At 39.3% G+C, this 18,078-nt stretch overlaps 1 protein-coding gene across 6 annotated transcripts in view; it reads right to left on the bottom strand.

The window, feature by feature from the left end:
* Positions 1 to 18,078, bottom strand: part of MYO1B (myosin IB) — a 172,387-nt gene that overhangs the window by 31,619 nt on the left and 122,690 nt on the right. For all 6 annotated transcript variants that reach the window (XM_085066038.1, XM_085066036.1, XM_085066037.1 and 3 more), the window contains 7 exons: positions 16,061 to 16,124; positions 9,407 to 9,505; positions 8,939 to 9,042; positions 7,877 to 8,024; positions 7,075 to 7,193; positions 6,209 to 6,295; positions 5,828 to 5,893 (listed from right to left, as the gene is read on the bottom strand). In XM_085066038.1, the coding sequence (XP_084922164.1) occupies positions 5,828 to 5,893; positions 6,209 to 6,295; positions 7,075 to 7,193; positions 7,877 to 8,024; positions 8,939 to 9,042; positions 9,407 to 9,505; positions 16,061 to 16,124 (687 nt within the window). The remainder of the gene's footprint in view (positions 1 to 5,827; positions 5,894 to 6,208; positions 6,296 to 7,074; positions 7,194 to 7,876; positions 8,025 to 8,938; positions 9,043 to 9,406; positions 9,506 to 16,060; positions 16,125 to 18,078) is intronic.

The raw sequence follows: 18,078 nt of genomic DNA, 5'->3' as shown, positions 1-18,078 counted from the left end.
CTTTCTTTTCTGTTTACATATACAAACATTTGAGCAATCAAGCTTATTTCCTGTAAACTAGACTGCTCTGTGCTTCCGTGTAAATATCTCCATAGGCAAAGAACCAGAGAAGCACATCTTTTAACTATAAATATTCCACTATACGTAATTAAAGCCACATTTCAGTGTACCTCATAGAAGCAAGAGAGATATATCCCAAGCTTCAGGGATTATCCATTTTCCATATTTGTGTAGCTCAACTAACTTCAGCCCTTATTGTGTGCCAGGTAGAGAACCAGGCACTCTGAAATCCATCTTGCTCCCAGCTGTGCTGTCCAGGCACACAGGTCTGAACCCAATTTGGACTTAAAAGAGCAAGAAATACACTGAATCCAGGGCATGTGTGATTAATGGGAAAACCCAGGTACAATCACTCCAACAAACTCAACCTGATCACTTACAGTCCTGGAACAACAGGAATTACAAACGGGCAAGAACCTACTGTGTAATCAGAGCCATTCCTCTGCTAAGACAGAAATAGCTGCTGTAGGGCAAAACATTATTCTCACAACCTGAAGCAGAGCATTTGTGTATTTTTGCTCCAGCATTTCAAGCATTTCCTCTGTTGCAAAGAGCCAGCCAATGGGACTTACTCCATAAACCTGCACGTTGCAAAATAAGCCTCTCTAAATACTTATAAGGCGCTTAATTAAATGGTGATTAACTTCCTGGGATGCACCTCTGCTTTGAGCATCCTATCACTTCAGGAAATTATTGCTTTAACAGTATTTTAAAATCTCCCTGGCACCTAGGAGTGCAACCAAGGGTGCCTCTCTGTAAAGCTCCTCTCTTGTATAACACTTGCCTTCAGAAGCAGTTGATCAATTATAGATTAAAAATTCAGTTTTCTTCTTTCACACTAGGCTGGGCTTTGCCAGAAGGAGCAGAGGGCTGGGTACACTCATTTTGGCACTGCTGCTTGCCAGTATATGATAAACTTCTGGGCATCAGCAAAGGGTTGAACAATTTTGAAAAGGAAATCTGTTGCAAGGTAGACAGCCTAGAAAAAGCAGCTCAAAATTATGGTCTGGAGATTAAGGCAACTAACAAAACAACAGATATCCATGGCTGAGATATCTGAGAGCCAAAGTCAAGACATGAAGAAAGGGTTCCCAGATTCTTAAATAAAAGAAAAAAGAAAAAGAAAAGAAGATAAATAAAATCCTGATAAGTCAATTTCCCCCTCAGAATATATATTTTTTTTGCTAATATGTCATCCTGCTAGCAAATAAGTAGACCCTTCTCCTGTAAAATAGTCCTTGGGGGTGTGGGGGGAAGACCCTGATCCAGGAGCAATCTCTCAGAGTTCAGTAAGCTCTGGAACTATAATGTCCTTCATGCAACCAACAGGTTAGAAAAAGGCAAAACAACGAGGCAGCAACTGGAGCAAGCTGTTGTATAGGTTTATGGTGAAAGTGGAAATACCTCTCCAATTTTGTCATACCTTAAACATCTCAGAAAGACATTTTCAGTGATTATGGCTCTTTATTTGGTTACCTCCCTCTAAAAACAGATGATTAGCACAACTATGAACTTGTTAATATAAAGAAAATGCATTTTTTCCTATTTCTAACAGATTCCCTCAGAGATTTTGCCATTTACTTGTTGCCCAGATGACATCTTGCATAGTACATGCAGCATGACCAAGCTTCTTTCTGTCACCCCAAGGGAGTTCTATGCATAAGAAACAAGCTAATTGCCTCAAATAAAATGAAGTGCTATCAAAATACATGGCAGAGGGTGAGAAATTGATCTGGTTTAACTGCTGGGTGGCTTCTTTGGCTCATTTGTTGGTGATATTTTTATTTATTGCTGGGTTTTATGCAGTATATGGGTGGATTTTGCCATGCCTTTGCATGTTCTTGTGTACCTGGAGCATTAGGATTGGGCCAGATGCTGTCCCCAAAGAAAAGACAGTCACATCACCTCAGGTCAACAAATGGAAACAGTCCCCCTTTGCATCTCTGTCACCAGGGCGTCCCAGTTTCTCATCAGGCTAAAATATGTGGAACAAACTGCTCCACCAAGGGACTGAGCAGAAAGCATTCACGCTCTCACACTGTCTTCTCAAGGCCTGGCAAATTTCAACAATAAGCCTTGTTTGGCAGCCTTAACTTTCATAAAACTGCACTCCAAATCATTAACTGCATCATATGGACCAGCTGCAGAGTGGCACCTGAATATTCAGAATAAAGCCAACTAGCCCAGGCAGATATTTCTATCTTTGAAAGGCCGGGCAGGATGAAATCCTCACCCTCACTCCATGACATTCATTTTTTCACACCCTACTTCTTGTCTACACAGGAAATGTCCACAACAGGAAACTCAACACCCAAAGCAGACAGAGGAAGCCTTCTGCTCATCTCTGCTGAGCCCTGCCAGGCCCCATCCTCTGCCTCCTGCAGCCTTCACTTCTTGTTCACAAACCCCACCCTTCCACAACCTCGCCCCAGCGTTCTGCAGAGACGCACAAACCACTCCTGCCCAAAAATACATTATCAAACATGGAATAAAATGGGAACAGCCCCAAACCTACCCCAGCAGGAAGCCTGGAATCAAGCTGATTCTAAAACTCCCAGTGCCACCAGCCAGCATCCCTACCCCATCTCAAATCACAGTCTAGACTGCACACTGACTACGCACACAGCCGCTCAAAAATGTGGATAAACATACTTGGAGCAATTAGCGTCAGGCTTCGATCCACAGCCCAAACTCCAGCAGCACAGTTACGCAACCAGCCCAGCCCTCCAGCCCCTGCATTTTCACGCTAATCCTAGTCCCTAAATCCTTGCCCACAGGCAATTCACACTGAGCCACCCAAAATTTCAGCGTTTCGCTTTGCAAACATTCAGTCCCAGCATTTGGCTTGCCACAAAAGGCATAGCAGGATTCAAAAAGAAACACAGCTTTACAGCACCTATTTTGTGGATTGTGTAGCCAAGCTTGCTGCTGACATCTGCCAAACCCACAGAGGCTGAGGATTATTGATAGATTTAAATTCCCTAATCTGAATTTTTAGACAGCCAAGTCCTTATATCTACTTTCTTGGATGGCTTTTGTGTTTGTCTGAAAAATGGGGTTTGTGTTTCATAAATATACTAGCAAAACTCAAATCCCAAAGAGTATATGCCAACAGTATCAATAGTCCTGTTATCTTTTCTTTGTTAATTTCCAAGAAACCTCCAGTTAACCTGGTAAATTAACTTCATCTTAAATTACAGAAAATTGTAGAAACCACAGTAAACAGTAAATAAATTAATCTTTCAACACATGAAGAAAATCTCACTGAAAAGCTTCAATTTGCCTATAATAGAACACAACTGCTATTGTCATCAAGAAGGTAAAGTGTAGGATCTTTCAGGATAGTAAATCTGGATTTCTTTATTCATTCTTCTTACCCAAGGAACTGTAGGATGATCCAAAGGATCATCCTAAACAGAAATAAGACCTCAGAAATACTGTGCCCTGCCCATTATGAAACAAAACAAAAACCTCAAAAACAAAGGAAAAGAAAGATTTAAATATGTAAAAATCACCCTTCAGTAAACACATTCCTTGCTACTTATGGTATTGAGCTTCCTGTGTAAACATGGTGCAAATATACATTTATATGTATATAAAACACTTCTGCTACACCTTCTGTGGGTTTTGATACTTCCTGTCTCCAGGTTACAAGGCCACTTCAGGTCAAAGACCACACACTAATGATAAACTTACCTGACTCCTGAGTAGAAACATGATTAACCCAAGCCTTTCTACCCTCAGCATATCAAACAGCTTGCACATTTAAAATGCACACGTTTATAGATGAAGTCTTTCAAGTACCTTTTTGCCAACAAACATTCTTTGTAGAGCAGGCATTAGTTCTAACTTTCAGGGACAGATATGAAAACCAAAATCTGACTTAAGAATTAGGTTCAAGACAGAACTGCACATTTTTAGTCATAGGTTTTAAGCAACTTATAATTAGATGGATATGTTACTGTCATTAACTACACCTCAGCTAATATTTTGAATGTTTAGCTATCGTGTTTACAAATGCACCACACAGGAAAACACTCCAAATTCCACTAAATTTGTTATGCTATGAATCTTTAGACATTATTAAATTTTCCTTGACTTTTAGTTGCTGTATAGTGTTAAATTTTTATTTGTTGATTAGCTGCTTTAATATCATTAACTTTAAATAATAATTCAGCTATTTCTGTGATGCTGAACCAAGCTGCTTGGCTAGCATTCTCACGACAGGTCTGAAATGATGAGAGAGGGTCATGCCTTGTATAAATGTACTGATGAATTGAATCCTCCAGTCACAAGGCAAAACCTTTCCCACCTTTTCCAGGAAAAGCAAAACTCGGCATTCAAAGGAGTGAATAATAACTATCCACATAATTTTAAAGCTTTTGTGTTTGCAGATTTGGAGAAAGCTACACTGTAATTCAGTATGACAGGTAAGTGAAAAGAGTCCTCTTTTTCATTTTTCTCCTGCACTCAGCCAGTCACTTATGACCTTCTGAGGTGCTGAATGTATAAAAGGTGAAAATTACATGGGAGAAACAGCCTTGTCTAAGGAACTCCATCCCACAGGCACAATCCCTCAGCTGCCTTGTGTGCTAGAGCAAGCTTCTGTCTCCCACCTCACCGTTCATGTCTCACCTCGTCATAGAGGAGCTAGAGGAAACAAGAGTCCTGTTTCCTGAGGATGCCAGCAGCACCATTCCAGTGCCAGCTTCCTAAAAGGTGCGCCAAGGGCCAGCTCTTTGGAGATCTGGCACCGAGATCCTCGTTCAGCCACCTGACCTCTCACGCAGTATTTTCATAAATACGCTCTTATGTTTAATGCAAACAACACAACCTCGCTCATGAAGCCCTTGAAGGCACTCTCAGCTTTCCTCTTCCTCTTCATGGAGGTATTTTGATTTGCACATAGTTGGATGTTTTGCTTCTGAAATGAAACTTGCAGCACCCTCACATGAACAATTACTCTCTTCTGGGTTATTCCCAGGTTCTTCACAGATTAAACACCCTCCCCAGATTTTTAAGAGGGATGTAGGAAAGTGGGCCAGGGTTGCATATTTTCTACTGATTTTTCTCCCCGGATGAGTTTCTAGTTTAAACACATACGGACTCCAACCAAGATCTATAAATCTCTTAACAAAAACTGTCAGAACAAGATTTATGAAAATGCCCTGTCCCTGGTGCTCTCTAACTCAATTAAAAACTCCTCATTGATTGTTTTGTTTCAAAATACCACCAGTTTAAAAATACTATTGTAAACAAACAGCAGTGAGCCACAGATCTTTAGCTAGGAATAGGTACAGAGTATTTGTCTAAGTAAATTCAGATGAAATGCAATACAATTCCTTGTTTAATTTCCACAGGAAAAAAAGGTATGGTTTTTGTTGTGGGTTTTTTTTTTTCCTCTCAGGATACACAGCTTGTTCAAAGACATCCACATAATGCCTCAGGGCAGGAATGACAGTGCCAGAGTTTCTCCTGCGCTCAGAATGTATGTCACAACAAAACATATTTCATTTATCCATCATAAATATTTATTTATCTATGGTGGAAAAACACAAGTTTGACTTTCATAATTTTTTGTTTCAATTGCCAGACATGTTAAGACATCTCTCTTTGGTTTACTTTTCTAGTGGTTTCTTGTTTTTTTTTGTCAGGAATGACACACTTGATTCAAATTACATGTATTCTGATTATGAATTCATGAACAACTCTGTTAAGCTTTAATAACAGCTCTCTCTCTAGATGTTTGCCATTATAAAGGTCTTACCTCAAAAATTTCAAAGCCATAGATGTCCAGCACCCCCATTACCTTCTTTCTCACTTTTGTTTGTGCCTTAAACAAAATTAAAGATTGAATCAGTCATCTGTGCATTGCATACTTGGGACTCAAGAAAATTAATGTATCTCATAAGTAAGCTGTCAAATACTGCAAACTAAAATGTTAAGTATGGTTTCCCAAAACACACTAGATGTGAATATTTTTATAAGCTTAAAGACAGAGCAGAGACCAATTTGTTGAGCTGTGATACAGTTATTTGTGTGTAACAGTGTAGAGCCAGGAAAAATCAAATTGGCAAATACAGTTTTAGTGTCCACTTTAATTTAAAGGATTTCTATTGATTTTTTTACAAGCACAAAACAACAATACCTTAATGCTCTCATTGATCCTGGTAACAAGCCAGGAGAACAGTCGACTGTATAAATTCTTAGCCAGAGCATCACGGGCATAATAAGCCTAAAGAGAAGAAAGAAGAAAAATATTAAAAGTGCTGGGCTAAACCAAACATTTTCCTGTTGCTGACATGTCTTAAAGGTGCTATGAACTGTGTAAAACCAGCACTGGCAGCACTGGCTCTGCCTAAACAGACTCAGGAGCCAGATTGGGGTGCCAGGACACTTCAGCACAGCCACAGCTTGCTGGTGCTCCCCTCTGCCCTCCTGGCCACAGGCTGCCTGGAAGAGCAGCCACAATCAGGGCATTCCAGCTCCCTTCCTGCTCTTCCAGGTGCCCACTGAACACTCACATCCCCCATCCTAACCCTAGGCAAGGGGACTGGAGCAGCTGCAGCTGGAGAAGCCACATTCCTGCTGGCCCCAGCTGATGAGGCACAGGTGGCAACAATCCTGGCTCTGCAGCATTGCAGGGAGATGAATTCACTGGCAGCAAAGGTTCCTCAGCAGCCCTGGGCCTGCAGCTCACATGGAATTACAGCAATTGCCTCAAATGAAACCAGTCTGCCACAACACTTGCAACATGTGCTTTGTGCAGGACTGCTTGGTTTTTTAATCTCTGCAATGTTTGCTCTTATCTTTTGGAGGTAATTCACTCATGAAAACAAACACCAGTATACATAAGCACTTAGAAACCACTGAAAAAACCCACACTTATGCTTGTGATTTATTCAGGCCAGACTATTAGTTGTAGTTTTTACTGGGGTAGTTATGATTTAATCAGGCAGAATAAATTGCCATTTTAAATGATTCTTCCCTTTAAAATCGGGACCTCTTTCTTACCTGAGCCACATTTAGTGTTGTTGAAACTTTCTCTTGTTTGGCTTCAACCGTCCGGAAGCTGAAAGCTCTCTCCAACACAGACTGGTCTATACCTGTCAGCTCACAGATTTCCTTGAGTTCTAGCAAGACAAAGCAAAGTTTAAATATAATGAATCCTTCTGTATCATCACTTTTTCTTCCCCAAAACGACTAGCTTTTAAGGAGTGTGATATTTCCCCAGAACAGGTGCTCTTCAACAGAAGTGCTCCACATTGACACTCTCTCTCCCCACCACCCTGCCAAGCAAAGTTTTTAAAAAGATGCACAGCACAAGGAAACGGAGTTACTGGTTTTGAAAACACTTCCTATCCACTTATTTTTGATAAGAACCTTTCCCTCTACTTATTGCAGATGACTTTTCATAATGAAAAATTTTCAAATGAAAATGAACTTTCAAAATGCATCAGCTGCAAACATATCACTAAATGAATCTGACATTACAGGCAGAGGTACTGCAAAGAAACAAAAATCCTCCACTGCAGAAAAAAACCCAAAAAGTTACAGAAACACACAGAACCATTCAACATTTTAGAAAAAAAATGTTAATAAAATGGGGGGAAAAAAAGAAAGTAATCATTTTTGTAATTTCAAACAGAACGATTGAGATTGCACAGAATGCAACCCACATTTGCCTGAGGGTGAGCTCTGGAAACAATCTAATTTAATTCGTATGTAAGGATATTGTATGTCTGCAAAACCAACAAAATTAATAATGACTTCAGACAAATTAGTGGTTTTCCTCCCATCATTAATCTCATCTTACCATTTTTATCTTTGATTTTACTTTCATCTAGGCCATTTGCACGAGATTCAGGCTTAAATTCGATATTTCCCAATTTCAGAACGGCTGCCACTACTTCAAAAACCGACTGTGTTTCATGATCCATAAACCCAACAATCTGCATTGCATTCTGGAAAGGGGACAGATAAAATTATGAGATAAAAGCATCTACATTTAAACATATATGATTGTTTACTTGAAAAATACTTGAAAAATTCACCAGTTATCTGCATTAGCATAAATTACAAATGGTTTATGAACACTTCTGCCACTAAAAGTGCATGGTAGAATTCCTACACTTAGATAAGTAAGTTTTTTAATACACAGGAGGCGTGAAAATGGAGCTGGAATTCAGTCCAGTCCACTTCTAGGACTCATTCAGTATTTGGGTTTCTAAAACACTGTACTTTTTTTAGCCACTTAATTTAGTTTGTAACCCAACCCAATTTTTCACAGCCAAATGAACAGGTACTCCTGTCTTCTCACACCAGTCACTTTTACAATCTAAATCTGCCTTCACTGGAAAACAAGGTCCTGTATTCCTCTGGTCCCTGAGTACAATCAAGCAAAAACAGGACAGCAAATCATCTTGAGAATCATCCCAGTCTCCTTTTGCTCTCAACTTGGTCAGCATCACCTGGTCCATGAGTGTCAGTCACTGCTGTCATAAGCCACTATACAATATAACTTTTCCCAGGATCTGACCAAGGCATCTGGGCTTTTTTTTCCTTTCCTTTGTTTTCTTTTTGTTTGTTTCTTTTTTATTTGGGGCTGGGGGGGATTGTTTGGTTTTCTTTTCTTTCTTTATTCTTTCTATTTTTTTGTCCTTTTTGTATTCCCATAAGAATCCTCCAGAAACTTGATCCTATTTCCTAGTTGTATCTAAGATTCCCTGTGCAAACATGCTCTCTCCCAGCATGAAGAGTGCCAGCAGTCAGGAAGAATGGCCCTCCCAGCCTGGCCCTGCATGAACAGACAGACCAAGGGCCATAAGAGAACCCTGCACTGGAGTTGAGTTCAAAGCCAGCTCCTCCTCCTTCTCACCCTGACTGTTCTGAAGTTTGAAGCATCATCCACTCCATTCACTGTGGCAGAATCAAGGCCCAGGTAGTTGTATCTGCTGAAGTCCCTCTCCAGTTTGAGCTTCCCTAATAAATCGAATAAAAATATCATTAGTAAAAGCACTATTGTCAGTAGCAATTTTATCCCTGAACCAGCATTGTCAAGAACTGTTGTTATTATTGGATTTTCTTCAAAGATCTTTTAATTATTAGCCTTCTGAATAAGAACTGGTTTTCTGATTTGTTTATAATACATTGCTAAGCCAATTCTGACTCAGGTATCTGGATAATATCAAAGCATATGCTGACTTCGGGTATTAGCAATGCCACTATCTTCAAAAAATTGAAAAATTAACCAATATCACATTTCCCACAAAAGATAATGTGCATGGAATATCACATTAAGTATAAAGAACACTCATACTGAACATGGCACAATGGCAACACTTACAGAGAAATTCTTCCGATGCACCAGACAGGATCTGATAGAAAATGTGGAAGTTTCTTTCACCTCTTGGCTGCTTAACAACGCGAGACTTCTCTAGTAGATCTAAACAAACAAACAAAATCTCACAGGTCAGGGGCAGACTGCTGGAGCAAAACCCTTTCAAATGAATATAACCCTCCATCATTTTCTATTTCATTGCTTTAGATCACCACCAGCAAACCAGAAGATGATAAATGGTAGGTATGAACCTTATCATAGTACATAATGTATCTCAAATATTTCTTTGAGCAAGTGGCAAGCCCAGTGCACTTGTAAAGGCTGCAGTCTACGAGCTGCAGAGAGAATTCAAGTCAGGGAGGCAATGTGCTCAAAAGATGTTAACTGACTTACAGTACCACCACAAAATTAAGATTTGGTGAGGATGGCTGTATGGGCGAAGGTTTGAAAAGAGGCAAAATGCTACCAGGCTAAGCACATGAAAGATGGGTAAATGCAAAGGGGAGACCAAATAAAGAAAGCATTTAAACTGAATAATCATGCAGCACTTTGTGATTCTCAGGTGCTGCAGACTATGGGGCTGACAGAAGCTCCATCCTGATATACTCAAAGTGAAATGGAAAAGCAGCACTTTGAAAAGTATCATTGCACTGACGGAGTAGCTTGACAGGAAGACTGCTCTCAGTGACAACCACATTCCAGCCCATGAGGACAGGAGTCCAGGCAGGCAGCACGAGCAGACTGACTTGTAACACCTTGCAACCACTTCAGACTCAACATCATATTTACCATGGAGGGGACAATTCAAAGGTTGTCCAGCCTGCACTGCACTGCACTGTGCTTCACAGCACTCCAGGAGAAATGCCATGAGAGAACATCTGGACAGATAGCAATGTGACTTGCTGGTTTGTACACAACATATGCCTTTTTCCTTCTTTTCTCACTAGCACAACTTCATTGTTCCAGATAGCAAACACACACTTCTCATGTGTTTCTTTTTCAATGCCTCATTCCAAGTGCACAGCAAAGGAATTCCCCCACACTCCCACCATGACACCCTACCACATCTCTCTCTGACTGGGGGTTAAGTCCTCTCTAAGCTGTGCCTGTGCAAGGAGAAAGCTCCCAAAGAGAATTGTCACTCTTTGGAAGGACAAAGTGAGGTGAGGTTTCACAAAGCTAAGACACCAAGTCAATTTAAGGGTACACAGGGTTGTTAAACACCTCCCCTGCTGAAAAATCTGACGTGCATTCTACCACACCTTTTCTCAGGTTTCCATTTCTGCTGAAACTGAGCCTGTTCAGTCTCAGCAATCTGAAAGAATCTAAAGTAACTTCAACCCACAAAACTACACAAGCCTTCAGAGTCCCTGCTCCACACAAACTACGGCAAGTCAGGTTCAAAAATTACTTGCTGCTATAATAATTAGCCAGTGACAGCAATGACAAAATTCAGACAGTATTATTAACTGGCTAATATTAGGACAACCTTCAAGTATTTACAGACTGATCCTCCATTCAAGTGTTAATGCTTGGCCTGGGAAAGACAAGGTGAGCAGCAGGCAGTTCAGAGTTGTGCTGGCTGTGAAGGTTCTCCAGGCAAGTGTTGGAACAGATCGCAGCCAAATTTAATCTCAAAAAAATAAACAACTTCAGCTCCCACAGTGGCTACACACACTTCAGGAAATGGCTGTATTCTCAAAGGATTTTGAAGCAATGTGGTTTGGCTTATTTGGGTTTAAAAATATTCTACCAATAAATTTACTCAAATGCTGTCATAAAAGCTCAGCTACACATCCTGGCAAAGTATTGTATGTAAGACTTCTAATTACATGGATGCCTTCAGCAGATTTAAAAAATATGTTCCTGAACATATGTAAAATTAATTATGTTAGGAGGATAACTGTTTTGGTTTTTTCATGAGTTTATCTTATTTATATATTTTTAAAAGCAACAAAGTTTACCAATTAACTATCAGTTTTCAAAAGTCCTAACATTCCATATTCTGTCAGCCTCCATAATTGAGCAAAAAAGCTCCAGAAAGGAGTCACTGTCAGAAAATAAGGTATTGTCCTTAAAGCAGCTGCTGCTAATTCTTTTTAAAGCTGCATTCATTGGGGTTTTTTTTCCCTTTCTTTATGTTCACATGCAGACTGAAATTAGACTTGTAGGACAGATCCGGACCATCTGCCCAATTCTTCAGAAAACTTCTTCCCTTTGTTTGCCCTAATTAGCATTTTAATAAACCAACCACGTATATTTCCCTTAAAGCAGCCACTGCACTGGCAGTAACTTTTGTGTTAACTCCCACCTGATTACCAATTCTGTGGATCAAACACTCGAGAGAGGAAACACAAAGATGCACCTCAGATTGCTGCACTCGGTGATTCTGTTGACAGTGGGATGTGTGGACAGATGGTGCTCATCTCTATGAAAATCCACACAACCAAAAACCCTCAGACTCTCTCTACATCACATTTTGCTACATGGTCTAAATGAATTATGTATAAGGATATACAGAATTATCAGGAGAGCACATATAGAACTACATATGGTGTGGATATTATTTCTATTACCTAACAGTGCCTTTGCTTCAACAGGCATGTTTGAATGAATGAATGTTTAACGTGTTGCATGCACCAAAGCAACTGGAAAAATTAAATGGCCTTGGCAAAGTTGAACCTCAGAAACACTTCTTAAATTCATGCTGTCTGAGCACCCATCAATTCAGATGACTCAAAATCCAGCTACAGACCTCAGGGTCTGAAGGTCTTTTGTTATTCCTAGATATAACTGGTTTAAATGCAAGAGATCTGAGTGACCACCCTGCTAAACAATTTGACTGAACATAAAAGAAAGAAGAAAAAAAAAAAGAAAAAAAGAAGAGATGCTGAATACTTCTGTAAACTCTAATGCACAACTTTACACATTTTTTTTGTCACTTGACCCATGAACTTGAGTGATGCAGAAAAATTTAGGGTATTTGTATTCCTCTAAATATACTAGAAATGGAATCAACATTCAAGAAAAGAGTAAGTAAACACTAAAACCAAAAAACGACACTACCTTGGTACATTCTAAATAATCCAGAAAAAGCTTATTTTATCATAGTCTCCTTAGCTGGCCATGACCAAGGACCCTTTTAGCTGTTCAACCAAAGTTACAGAACATGTTCTAGTCACAGAACCATATCTCTACAGCTACATTATGTTCTCTCTTTTTCTACCTTGATTATCTAGTTGTCATCAAAAATAGTCATTGATTAAAAAGCTTCTCAGGAGTTTTTTCCTATTATTCCCACCAAGTTTATAATGAGGTTCTCTTGGATAAACTGCTCCATAATTGTGTCAATCAAAAACTACTCTATGGGCAGTATGTGCATTGACAATGACTGCACAATTTTAGGAGTGTTAAATCCTCATTGCTAAAGTGATAAATGATGTTTAAAAATGAGCTAATCAAAATGCTTAATATAGTTTCTTGTTTAAAAAATAAACTCTTCTTGGTTGAGGCAAAACCATTCCCTAAATGGTGGCAACCATGCTAGGAGGAACACCAAGGGAGGTGTTGGAGCAACTGAAGATTAAAAAAAAAAAAATCAAAAAGAAAATCAACAAGAATGGGTGTCTCTTCCCACAATGTCTAATTGTCCAATTTGTGCAATATTTGCCTAAGCAAAGGAGCTTTCCAACAGTGATCACATAACAGCTCAGGCTGCAGATTTCTCAGTAAGTGGGTAATTACTTCAGACTTTTAAAATGAACAAACAAGCTGTAAGGAGTGATAAGTTGTAAACTTACCACTTTGCTAAGCTAAAAAAAAAAAAAAAAAAAAAAAAAAGTTGTTGCCTTAGATAAACATCATGGATTTCTTTCATGCTGCTGTTGGAAAAAATGGCAGAACAGGGCCCTTTCTTAACCCCTTGTTATTTGGACTCTAAGGACATTGTGCTGGTTAAAATGGCTTTTCCAGATCGGGCCTTGCCTATACTTTATCTCACAACCTGCACCATTTCTGTCTCCTAGTTAATCATTAACACTGAAGAGCTTAGGCAGATTAGGAAAGATCCCCTAATGCTAAAAGCCAGGTATTTTTCAGCAGGAAATTCCAGGTGAAATTGAAAACTTAATGAAAACTTAAGACTTACAAAAATTCTGGGGATGTTATTGTAAGATCCATGCTTTTCAAAAGGTCTACACAACTGTAAGTGTGAAACATTTTGAGCTGTACTATGCAAAACCACTTCAGCCATCAAATTTAGTGTACACAAAACCAGTCACAAAACTAACGAACCAAGCGTGCACACAAACTGTGCCTCAAGTACAAAGCAAATGCAGCATCTGTGGACAAAGAGTCATATTTTGGAGCTGAAAAAGATCTATTGCAATTAGCACCTCTTACTTCAAAACCAAACATACCTATTTTTACGTAAGTGCTGTACATGAAATGAGGCAGAATACATTTTACACTGTTCAAACACAACATTATCTTCTGTTTAGGTACAGAACAGTTCTGACTTTACAGATGCTACAAATCCCTTCCACTTCATGATTTCCACCCTGATTTTTACTCAAAAGAATTACCCTTCTGTTTATGCCACATTAAATATTTTGGATCTATCAGCTGGACATTTCTACTGGCTGCAAACTGGACAGCACAGACAAGTAGTGGGCACTGTCACGATAATTGCACCCTTTAACTCCATCCTGTGAAAGGTTCACTCCTAGGTTAGCCCCTCTCATTAGGAAGCAAGAGCTCATTGAAGGGCACCAGTTTAATCAAAGCATTATGATGATACCTTCACATCATATTAATACCAAACCAACAGATGGTAAGAAATCAAAGAATATTTATGCTTATTTTCATAGCCATACCTTCCCTTTTAAGGATAGGAAACTTCAGCACTACTTGACTTCATGCTTGACAAATTATGAAGACAAATCCTGATTTTTACTTAAACAAGAGTAAATTCTGAGTAGTGTAAAAGAATTTAGGTTCCAAATATCTTCAGTATGTGATGCCTCACAGAAACAGAAACATTGGTGTTGCAATGTAATGCTGCAGATGTGTGGAAAAGATCTAAGGCAGGGCAACCAACTTTCTTTGAAAATGCAGAGAATTTTAAATCTCTTTTAAAGAGAGATGGGTGGACTATCAAATTTTGCAAACATTTAATCAAAGATGAGATATATGAACATGCTGCTACAGGAACTCAGTATTTACCTGTGACATACCCTGTCAAGTATGGGGCATTTCATAGCTCAACAAGTAACATCTTTTCCACAACAGGGCTTACATAGCAGGTCTTTATTCTTAAATTGAAATTAATCTTCTTGCTATTAGATATTAATTAAATGGGGCAAGACAGAAAGAATGCCTAAAATAGGCATCTTTTAGATAGATCCAAAAATATGTCTGCCCTTTGTTACATATGTCATCACATCATTACAATTACATGTAATGTTATAATTACACTATGCAGAGATTTATGGGGCAGATAAACTACAGAGCAACTATTTGGATTGCCTTTTGATATGACACAATATTTTAATTACATGACTCACTGTAGTGCTTTCAAAGACAGACTGTTAAAGGAGGGCCCATTTTTATGCGTCTATTGTGAATGTGAAATAAAAAGAAACAAATAACACAGCCTTTTAGAACCTTTTTGTTCTCATTTAATTACCAAGAATATACTATGTTTGGCCTCTAATTTCATTGACTGCCAAATGTCAAAGCTAATAGATAGCCATAAACACTTATATAGTGACTAATTTGAGTTGCAAGATCTACTCTGTCACAAAAATCATGCTCTTCAGGCACAGTTCCAAAAGGTGTCCTGGTCCAGAAAAAATGTCTGCCCTCTGAAAAAAACTAAAACCTACATTTATGTGCAAAATTCTTCACAGCATTTTTAAAATGTTTATGTTATATATGGACAGTACAGTTCACCTTGGGTGAGTCTCATTATTTCACAACCAGTAAAATGCCAATGGAGTCAAAAGTCACATCTTTAGAAGCAGCAATGAATTTGGCTGAGTGGAAAGAGGGGTTAAGGCTAGGTCAGTGACACCTAGTATAGTCACTCACTGCCCTCTTCCTCCCCTTTTAAAAATAAGAAAACCAAACAAATATAGCTTTATATAGCACAGAGGAGTAATTTATTTTAAAAGCTGCACTTAAACCCTCAAAAGAAAAGCAAGTCAAAGCATTCCAGGCTGCCATTCTTTTCCCAGCCTTTTTCCTCCCAACAGAGAGATGGTTAGAATTTCTGAATTGCTACAGGTGTCATAAAACAACCTCCAAGGCCACCTTTGCCTCCCTAAACTCAACAGTTGTTCATCCTCTCTCATTATAAACCTTTTCCTACACTTTGAAGTGTATAAAATAGTACAGAAGGCTTTGAAAAAACACAGTAAATTCAATATTCATGCTTACTTCTTCAAGTCTATTTTCACTTACTCTAAGGTACATTGCTCAGCACCATAACAGAAACAAAATTAAAAAGTAGAATTTATCACATAATGGAGGCAGATGCTACTCTCAGATAGACAAACACAGTGGATCTTTTCAACAATTTAACCATCTTTGTGTATAAAAACTCTTTTTATGCAAAACATTTTAATCTGTGGATATGCTGATACCAAAAGTAATACTCACAGTTGCTTATAACTCCCCCAAGTGGGTCACCCTTGAAATCAAACTCAATATCCATGTATTTTCCCTGTGAAAGCAACAGATTTTAAGATTATAAGACCTATTTAAGCAAAAGTGTTCAAGACATTGTTTAAGTCAGTTGGTTGAGAGGTTAAAAGAGTGATCTGACGATCTCCTGTCAGATTTTCGAAAACCAGAAAATTATTCAAATCTTCTAAGACATTATCACAGCCAGGGATTTTTACAAAAACAGCTTTAATCAGGTCCATAAAACAACCCAGGAATTTGCTCAGTTTCTAAAGTTCTATGAAGAAAAGGCATGTTATACAAACTTCCATCCGAGTGCCAAGAACACCAAACAATCCCCGCAGCCATTCAGGTATCCATGTAAATAAGTAAATAAGCCATGCTCATTTACTGAAGCATCCAGGAAAGAAATGATCTTGCAGGCAGCCTTCTTTTCTCAATGGGAGCTCTCAGAGCATGAATGGAGGCAGCTGAAGGAGAGCCACTCAGTCTGGCCCGAAGGAGCGGCTGGCAGCGAGCGCCGCTCGTAATCGCGGGACGTCTGTCCCCAAGCGTGTGCCTGCCTTGTAAAAGTGATGGATTTTTCCCGCTGAACTCTCTCCCTCGTAACTCAGGAGACCAGAGGCAACAATTAACGGGCTGTCACCACACGAGCGATCTCAATCTGAGCCGCGCTGGCGCAGTGTGGTTTGCCTTGACTTCTGCTTGACTTTTCCACATCACAGAAGATCGCTCTGGTCTTTGCATCATTTTAATTTATTTGACAAGTGCTTAATGTAGTAACAGCTCCATTTAACAGTGACAAAACGGACAGACCCACACTGTGCAGAAAAGGCAACAGCAGTGCAGCTCGCACTGGCAAGGAAGTTAAGAAAGATAAAAGCTGCTGGTAGTAATTCAGCCAAATTCCACCCTCTGGCACATACTTAACAGAGGACACTGTTCCCTGTGAGGGTGGTGAGGCACTGGGACAGGCTGGCCAGAGAAGCAGGGCAGGTTCAGGGCTCTGAGCAACCTGGGGCAGTGGAAGGTGTCCCCCATGGCAGGGGACTGGAATGAGATGGTCTTTAAGATCCCGTCCAGCCCAAACCATTCTATGATTCCATCACAAAAACAGCATTGAAAAGCTTTGTGTCTATACTTCCTTATTCACTCTATTTGGAAGAGATTGGGTTTTGTTTATTTTTCTATTTTACTTTTTATTACAGAACATAAAAAAACAAGTACTTTACACTGACTCACTCAAAGATATTTTCTAATTTACTGTCTATTTTGTCAAGATTGGCTTGACTCTACTTAAACTCTATTCTCCTTGCTGCCATATGAAGTAGCTAGACAGGACAGTACTTGTACTGTCTTGTCCAAGGTTAATTCTGAGCTGATTCGAATTTCAGAGATTAAAAAATTAAATCAGATAATTTAATTTTCATTTCCCAAGGACTGGGACAGCTGGGTGTTTCCAAAAGTATTTTTAGCTCTGTGTTTATAAGCAAGGACTTGAAAGGCAAAATAGCTGTTAGTTGCACTTTGTCCTGGAAAGACTTCTGGGTTGTCTCCTCCTCCTTTCTGTAGTATGTCATGTCTGATAATTGCAGTGTTTCTACCCTTTCTATTACAAAAAAATTTAAAATCTCTACAGGTACCCCAAATGTTGGCCCTGCCCTTGTGATGAAGACCCCTTGCTCTGCTCACAAGCAGAAGCAACGACAGCCACAAGAGGAGCATCCATGGACATGGAGCAAAATCATCAACCCTTGAAAATTAGAAGGGAAGGGGAGAGAATTCTCCCAAGTGGAAAAAAAAGCCACTTTCCAGTCTCACAATGTCCAACACTTTCATCCATTTACTTTTACTCACAACACACCATTGTCCCAGTGTATTGATTTGCCTTCTGTTGTCTACTGTACACATCTCATGATATTACTCTCCTGGACACAAGTGAGCAAATGACAGAGTTTTATTCAGCTTTCTGATTTTGGCAGGAGAACCTATAA

Source organism: Lichenostomus cassidix, chromosome 7, assembly GCF_008360975.1.
Source record: "Lichenostomus cassidix isolate B80296 chromosome 7, HeHo_3.0, whole genome shotgun sequence".
Taxonomy (NCBI): domain Eukaryota; kingdom Metazoa; phylum Chordata; class Aves; order Passeriformes; family Meliphagidae; genus Lichenostomus; species Lichenostomus cassidix.
This window is presented reverse-complemented; position numbering and strand designations above follow the sequence as displayed.